Here is a 9,301-nt window from a genome sequence, read left to right as displayed (position 1 = left end):
ATCTGGAAAACTATATGTCGGACGGACAGACAGACAGACAGAAGGATGGAGATGGAACACAAGAGTCCCCTCCGATTGAACCCGTAGTGGACTAATATACATTTGTAGCCTTTAAAGATGGATAGAGTCACAAATAGGCTTTTCTTAAAATTGTCAATTCACCACTGCCTTTTGCCTTCGAATGGCAGCATAATGAACGACCTCAATCTATTTATTAAAGGGACATACCCTAGTTTTTAAACACTAAGGCATAGTTATCACTATTAGAGCCGTTTATTATCACTGAAATCAAACACTACTGATATTTTATTGTTTAGGTTATCCTTTTCTGTACAACCAAAGTGTTTCTAGTCATCCTGGTGTTTCTAATACCACAAAATGCATTTTTCATATTTTAAAAAAAGCACATGCGTCTGAGAGGTAATGATTATGGAGTCGCGTTTTAGTCTATTTTTTAAGGGTATTTCAACGTAACAGACTCTTGTTCCACTCTGTTGTATTCAAATGTGTTAGAGGTTTGTAAATTAACCAAACATAGTGTCCATTTTTACGTGTTCAAACTAGGGTCTAGGTGAAAAGTATTCCTTAGTGTTTACAAACTAGGGTCTGTCCCTTTAAAACAGAGTTAAAATTGAAGAGGTGTTTACGTTGAGGAACGTTCTACACATCTAATTTCACTGCTCTGTAATGAAAAGTATTCCTTAGTGTTTAAAAACTAGGGTCTGTCCCTTTAAAACAGAGTTAAAATTGAAGAGGTGTTTACGTTGAGGAACGTTCTACACATCTAATTTCACTGCTCTGTAATGAAAAGTATTCCTTAGTGTTTAAAAACTAGGGTCTGTCCCTTTAAAACGGAGTTAAAATTGAAGAGGTGTTTACGTTGAGGAACGTTCTACACATCTAATTTCACTGCTCTGTAATGAAAAGTATTCCTTAGTGTTTACAAACTAGGGTCCGTCCCTTTAAAACGGAGTTAAAATTGAAGAGGTGTTTACGTTGAGGAACGTTCTACACATCTAATTTCACTGCTCTGTAATGAAAAGTATTCCTTAGTGTTTAAAAACTAGGGTCTGTCCCTTTAAAACGGAGTTAAAATTGAAGAGGTGTTTACGTTGAGGAACGTTCTACACATCTAATTTCACTGCTCTGTAATGAAAAGTATTCCTTAGTGTTTACAAACTAGGGTCCGTCCCTTTAAAACGGAGTTAAAATTGAAGAGGTGTTTACGTTGAGGAACGTTCTACACATCTAATTTCACTGCTCTGTAATGAAAAGTATTCCTTAGTGTTTAAAAACTAGGGTCTGTCCCTTTAAAACAGAGTTAAAATTGAAGAGGTGTTTACGTTGAGGAACGTTCTACACATCTAATTTCACTGCTCTGTAATGAAAAGTATTCCTTAGTGTTTAAAAACTAGGGTCTGTCCCTTTAAAACGGAGTTAAAATTGAAGGTGTTTACGTTGAGGAACGTTCTACACATCTAATTTCACTGCTCTGTAATGAAAAGTATTCCTTAGTGTTTACAAACTAGGGTCTGTCCCTTTAAAACGGAGTTAAAATTGAAGAGGTGTTTACGTTGAGGAACGTTCTACACATCTAATTTCACTGCTCTGTAATGAAAAGTATTCCTTAGTGTTTACAAACTAGGGTCCGTCCCTTTAAAACGGAGTTAAAATTGAAGAGGTGTTTACGTTGAGGAATGTTCTACACATCTAATTTCACTGCTCTGTAATGAAAAGTTTTTTTTCGTTGTAAACAATGCCGAATCAATATGATCACTGCCACTATCACCATCAGGAATGCCAGAGTGAAGAAAACAAGTGCTGTTATTGTTGTGTCTGGAAAAATAAAAGCAAAAAAAAAAAAGGTATGAAAAAGAAATCTTAATGTAACACATACAATTAAATGTCTATAAAAACTAACCTTTCTTCCTGGAAATGAAAATGGATGTGAAAATATGTTTGAAAATCTTGAGGCTCAGATGACCTCAAAACTACACCTCTCCCTGGGGGTAAATGGGGGACCCAATATTATGCAATTCAAAAACTTGATAAACCATCTAATCATCTTACATATATACTTTTTTGATGACTAGTAAAAATTAAATAGCAATAGCTCTGGCCAAATACTGCTATTTACATGTATATGTAGCTCTTAATGTAAGAAAATGTTAACATAACAATATTATCTGACAGTGTGTCGGCCATAACAGTTATTTAAATTAACTTATTTAACAGTTTCATCTGGTATATATTATCAATTTATTGTAAGCATTTTGCTGTAAGACCATGCATCTTATGTGTATCCTGTGTTTTTGGCAATAAAAAATATGTTATGTCATGTTATGTCATATGAGGAAGTTTGTTTATGGCATGTCTGGAAGATTTTTAAAATTTGCTTTATTTTTATGCAATTTTGGAACCTGAGGGGTCAGAATGACCAAATTCACAATTTTGTTTCTGCATGGGTCAAGGAAGTATCCCACCAAATTTAGTCGGAAATGGTTTACTTGTTCTGAAGAAATTACAGTTTAAATATGAAAAGTTTACGCATGATGCACAACGGATGAAAACGGATGTTAACCTAAAAACACAATTCTGATTGAGGACAATTATTTCATTGTACCATTTTTAGTTAATAATCTTGTGAGAAGACCAAAATTACATCATGTGCGTGTGCATACCAATGGTCTCAGGTTGGTGCCATGTTGTTGTGACTTAGTGCTGTCATCAAGATTTTTAAAATGATGTCCATCAAGTGGAATATCATCCAACCATGCTCACAAAATGTGGCATTTCCCTTTTTACACATGCATTAGTCATTATACACATTTTATCTCTAAGATGCTAGGAAATTGCATCTACAGGTATGCCATTTCAAAAATGCCCTAATGGAGGCCTCACAACACCCCACTCAAAATGGGATGCAGATACGCCCTTGCAATGCTTACTAACCCACCTGTTTAGTCAGAGTGCCAACCTGTCAAAACATTTCGGAGAACACCAATATACAGGGATTTTTCACATATACAATCCTGTATACATTTTCAAAATGCTGTATATCAATTTACGTCACTTTGAGAAAAACATGGCTTTGCTGCAACATGACATAACACATATCACAGGAAACTGTTTTAATATCATGTTCAATGGGTATAGATCACGTTTTGACAGATATCTGTCATCCCGTGGAGTTGTACCTTCACTGCTAACTCCAAAATCTGGAAATTGGCATATACAGTGCTTTGAAAATGAACTCTTCACATATAATGTTATAAATACACGTCAGGTATTAAGTTTAAAAACAAATAATACATTGTCAAATAAATGCCAGAGTGGAAAATACAAATGGCTGCTGAACAGAAACTTTCATCTTGGAATGGACAAAATCAAAATCAAGCATGCAAGCGTTTAATATTTTTAAACACTGAATGTCTCTCCCCACCCACAACTCCAAAAATGTAAAGAAAAACAAACATGAACTTTTTAAACACATAATTCTGCCAACCATACCACCACAATCCACAATGCCACCAAGAGTGTTCTGTTAAAATCAAATCAAAGCATAACATGAATCAGTGTGGCTGTTTCGAATCCGGGTAGTACATTGTAAACATTTATAATTACAGTTTTTATAAAATTATAGCAAACTGTAAAATGTAGGGAGGTATCAGTCTAAGTTGATTATGGTTGTTAGGCATTGTGAGGCATTCTCACACCTTACCAATGACCACAGAATCGTTTGTTTCTGTGTTGGGAAAAACAGGGATTAAACATACCTTAATGAGTTTATTATTTGCTGTCCAGTGAATAATTTAATTACTTATGTGCAGTGATATGTTGTTACAGCTTGAATTGTTTATCTTTCTGTTATGATTTATCGGTGCTAAATTATTTTTGCACGGCACGGAAGACATTAGCACTGCGATAACGATTATCGTGTCTGTAATAATTAAAGGGGAAAAAATATAGTGGAAAAGAAAAGCACAAGTCTATTTGTTGACAGTATTATTGAAATGAATACAATGTACAACTGGACAAAAGATAACTTTGGCTTATACAGGAGGCCGATGATTTTGTACTTGATATTTAGGGTCAAACTAAGAGGTCAGCTTATACAAGGAGTCGACTAATACACGGTAATAAAAGTTCCAAAATATCTCTCTATTAGTTAAATCTTCAATGTTAATTTCTATAATTTTAAAATGTTTAAATTTAATAAACTTCACAAATCAAAACATTCCAAAATATCTCTCTACTATGTGTGAAGACTGGCCCATGACAATCATAGTAGCAAATTTCAGCACAATCTGATCAAAACTCTAGGAAAAGATAAGACTTTTAAATTTTAAATTTAAACTTTTTAAAACAAAACTTCAAATTTTCCTAAATATTTCTATTAGTTTGTGGCGGGTGGCCCAGAGGATCTTTGTACCAAGTTTCAGAACAATTTCTGAACAGTAAGAGAAGATAATTACCAACATATGTTTTGATGCAATTCACTGGATTTCAACGTCAAAGCGTTAGTGTGCATTTCTTGTCCCAGCCAGTGCACCACGACTGGTAGATCAAAAGCCGTGGTATGTGCTATCCTGTCTATGGGATTGTGTATATAAAAGATCCCTTGCTGCTAATCGAAAAGAGCAGCCCATGAAGTGGCGACAGCGGGTTTCCTCCCTCAATATGTGTGTGGTCCTTAACCATATGTCCGACGCCATATAACCGTAAATAAAATGTATTGAGTGTGGTGTTAAATAAAACATTTCCTTCATGTTTACGTCAGTGACTAGCAGTTAAACCACTCATACATTTGCATGTATTTGGCATCTATTTCAAGTAGAACATTACATCATTAAACCGGTCATACATTTGCATATATTTGGCATCTATTTCAAGCAGAACATCACATCTTTAAACCGGTCATACATTTGCATGTATTTAGCATCTATTTCAAGTAGAACATCACATCATTAAACCGGTCATACATTTGCATGTATTTGGCATCTATTTCAAGTAGAACATCACATCATTAAACCGGTCATACATTTGCATGTAATTGGCATCTATGTCAAGCAGAACATTACATCATTATGGAGCATTTAAAAAAAAAAGAGAATGAAATGTGTGTACTTCAAACTACATTAGTTTAGTTAGTAGTAATAAGAATTGTGGTTTAGTTGTAGATTTACATTTACTTGCAATACTAGACTTTTGATGTTTTGTGAAATTGGGCCCTGGCTAACTTGGACGGTTGTGATGACTTTGTTGTCTGTGAAGGACATGTTGGATACTTGGATTTGACCCCACTAAAAATTTTAACTACTAATATCTGGCTATACTGACTGGATGAATCCCGGTAAAGCCAGGCTGTGTGAACGTTCACCCTATGACATGTTACTGACAGAGACAGAACAAACTACCTGTGGTGGAGACGTGAACGTTCACCCTATGACATGATACTAAAAGAGACAGAACAATCTACCTGTGGCGGAGACGAGAACATTCACCCTATGACATGTAACTGACAGAGACAGAACAATCTACCTGTGGCGGAGACGCGAACGTTCACCCTATGACATGTTACTAAAAGAGATAGAACAATCTACCTGTGGCGGAGACGAGAACATTCACCCTATGACATGTTACTAAAAGAGACAGAACAATCTACCTGTGGCGGAGACGAGAACATTCACCCTAAGACATGTTACTGACAGAGACAGAACAATCTACCTGTGGCGGAGACGAGAACGTTACCTGTGGCGGAGAACAATCTACCTGTGGCGGAGACGAACGTTCACCCTATGACATGTTACTGACAGAACAATCTACCTGTGGCGGAGACGCGAACGTTCACCCTATGACATGTTACTGACAGAACAATCTACCTGTGGCGGAGACGAGAACGTTCACCCTATGACATGTTACTAACAGAGACAGAACAATCTACCTGTGGCGGAGACGCAAACGTTCACCCTATGACATGTTACTTAAAGAGACAGAACAATCTACCTGTGGCGGAGACGAGAACATTCACCCTATGACATGTTACTGACAGAGACAGAACAATCTACCTGTGGCGGAGACGCAAACGTTCACCCTATGACATGTTACTGACAGAGACAGAACAATCTACCTGTGGCGGAGACGAGAACATTCACCCTATGATATGTTACTGACAGAGACGGAACAATCTACCTGTGGCGGAGATGAGAACATTCACCCTATGACATGTTACTGACAGAGACAGAACAATCTACCTGTGTGGAGACGCGAACGTTCACCCTATGACATGATACTAAAAGAGATAGAACAATCTACCTGTGGCGGAGACGAGAACATTCACCCTATGACATGTTACTGACAGAGACAGAACAATCTACCTGTGGCGGAGACGCAAACGTTCACCATATGACATGTTACTAAAAGAGACAGAACAATCTACCTGTGGCGGAGACGAGAACATTCACCCTATGACATGTTACTGACAGAGACAGAACAATCTACCTGTGGCGGAGACGAGAACATTCACCCTATGACATGTTACTGACAGAGACAGAACAATCTACCTGTGGCGGAGACGAGAACGTTCACCCTATGACATGATACTAAAAGAGATAGAACAATCTACCTGTGGCGGAGACGAGAACATTCACCCTATGACATGTTACTGACAGAGACAGAACAATCTACCTGTGGCGGAGACGCAAACGTTCACCATATGACATGTTACTAAAAGAGACAGAACAATCTACCTGTGGCGGAGACGAGAACATTCACCCTATGACATGTTACTGACAGAGACAGAACAATCTACCTGTGGCGGAGACGAGAACATTCACCCTATGACATGTTACTGACAGAGACAGAACAATCTACCTGTGGCGGAGACGCGAACGTTCACCCTATGACATGTTACTAAAAGAGACAGAACAATCTACCTGTGGCGGAGACGAGAACGTTCACCCTATGACATGTTACTGACAGAGACAGAACAATCTACCTGTGGCAGAGACGCAAACGTTCACCCTATGACATGTTACTGACAGAGAGAGAACAATCTACCTGTGGCGGAGACGAGAACATTCACCCTATGACATGTTACTGACAGAGACAGAACAATCTACCTGTGGCAGAGACGCGAACGTTCACCCTATGACATGATACTAAAAGAGACAGAACAATCTACCTGTGGCGGAGACGAGAACGTTCACCCTATGACATGTTACTGACAGAACAATCTACCTGTGGCGGAGACGCGAACGTTCACCCTATGACATGTTACTGACAGAGACAGAACAATCTACCTGTGGCGGAGACGCGAACGTTCACCCTATGACATGTTACTGACAGAACAATCTACCTGTGGCGGAGACGCGAACGTTCACCCTATGACATGTTACTGACAGAACAATCTACCTGTGGCGGAGACATCTTCTGAAGGTTCTTCTTTACCACTACAGCTTGCTTTAGGGTCTGCTGGGATCAGATCTTTCAACACTGATGCAAACTCCTCGACAGAACACATTGAAGATGAACAGCCTAAATAAATATTAAATTAAAAAAAAACATTCAATGACCTCAATAATAATGTGCCATTATGCTAACAAGCTACTACAGTTTGATTATACATGTACAAGTGTTTAACTATTTAAGAAAGAGAAAGGAAACTACCGTACATGACTGTACACATATTACAGAGAGAAGTGTACTGAGATAAACTGTACTTAGTTTGGTCACAAGTTGTTAACTATTTAAGAAAGAGAAAGGAAACTACCGTACATGACTGTACACATATTACAGAGAGAAGTGTACTGAGATAAACTGTACTTAGTTTGGTCACAAGTTGTTAACTATTTAAGAAAGAGAAAGGAAACTACCGTACATGACTGTACACATATTACAGAGAGAAGTGTTCTGAGATAAACTGTACTTAGTTTGGTCACAAGTTTTTAACTATTTAAGAAAGAGAAAGGAAACTACCGTACATGACTGTACACATATTACAGAGAGAAGTGTTCTGAGATAAACTGTACTTAGTTTGGTCACAAGTTTTTAACTATTTAAGAAAGAGAAAGGAAACTACCGTACATGACTGTACACATATTACAGAGAGAAGTGTTCTGAGATAAACTGTACTTAGTTTGGTCACAAGTGTTCAACTATTTAAGAAAGAGAAAGGAAACTACCGTACATGACTGTACACATATTACAGAGAGAAGTGTTCTGAGATAAACTGTACTTAGTTTGGTCACAAGTTGTTAACTATTTAAGAAAGAGAAAGGAAACTACCGTACATGACTGTACACATATTACAGAGAGAAGTGTACTGAGATAAACTGTACTTAGTTTGGTCACAAGTTTTTAACTATTTAAGAAAGAGAAAGGAAACTACCGTACATGACTGTACACATATTACACATATTACAGAGAGAAGTGTTCTGAGATAAACTGTACTTAGTTTGGTCACAAGTTGTTAACTATTTAAGAAAGAGAAAGGAAACTACCGTACATGACTGTACACATATTACAGAGAGAAGTGTACTGAGATAAACTGTACTTAGTTTGGTCACAAGTTTTTAACTATTTAAGAAAGAGAAAGGAAACTACCGTACATGACTGTACACATATTACAGAGAGAAGTGTTCTGAGATAAACTGTACTTAGTTTGGTCACAAGTTGTTAACTATTTAAGAAAGAGAAAGGAAACTACCGTACATGACTGTACACATATTACAGAGAGAAGTGTTCTGAGATAAACTGTACTTAGTTTGGTCACAAGTTGTTAACTATTTAAGAAAGAGAAAGGAAACTACCGTACATGACTGTACACATATTACAGAGAGAAGTGTACTGAGATAAACTATACTTAGTTTGGTCACAAGTGTTCAACTATTTAAGAAAGAGAAAGGAAACTACCGTACATGACTGTACACATATTACAGAGAGAAGTGTTCTGAGATAAACTGTACTTAGTTTGGTCACAAGTTGTTAACTATTTAAGAAAGAGAAAGGAAACTACCGTACATGACTGTACACATATTACAGAGAGAAGTGTTCTGAGATAAACTGTACTTAGTTTGGTCACAAGTTGTCAACTATTTAAGAAAGAGAAAGGAAACTACCGTACATGACTGTACACATATTACAGAGAGAAGTGTTCTGAGATAAACTGTACTTAGTTTGGTCACAAGTTGTTAACTATTTAAGAAAGAGAAAGGAAACTACCGTACATGACTGTACACATATTACAGAGAGAAGTGTACTGAGATAAACTGTACTTAGTTTGGTCACAAGTTGTTAACTA

General features: G+C 37.2%; 1 protein-coding gene across 2 annotated transcripts in view; it reads right to left on the bottom strand.

Annotated features, from left to right (window-relative positions):
• Positions 1-353: 353 nt before the first annotated feature.
• Positions 354-9,301, bottom strand: part of LOC121380545 (lysosomal acid phosphatase-like) — a 28,470-nt gene continuing 19,522 nt past the window's right edge. The window contains exons 10-12 of one of the 2 annotated variants that reach the window (XM_041509400.1): positions 7,414-7,536; positions 3,511-3,541; positions 1,703-1,836 (exon numbers count right to left, since the gene is read on the bottom strand). In XM_041509400.1, coding sequence (XP_041365334.1) covers position 1,836; positions 3,511-3,541; positions 7,414-7,536 — 155 coding nt within the window. In that variant the 3' untranslated portion in view covers positions 1,703-1,835. Of the gene's footprint in view, positions 1,837-3,510; positions 3,542-7,413; positions 7,537-9,301 lie in introns of both variants that reach the window. The other variant, XM_041509399.1, reaches the window with a different exon arrangement.

This window comes from Gigantopelta aegis, chromosome 9 (genome assembly GCF_016097555.1).
Source record: "Gigantopelta aegis isolate Gae_Host chromosome 9, Gae_host_genome, whole genome shotgun sequence".
Lineage (NCBI taxonomy): Eukaryota > Metazoa > Mollusca > Gastropoda > Neomphalida > Peltospiridae > Gigantopelta > Gigantopelta aegis.
Note: the sequence above shows the minus strand (reverse complement) of the source record. Positions and strands in the feature narration are given on the sequence as shown.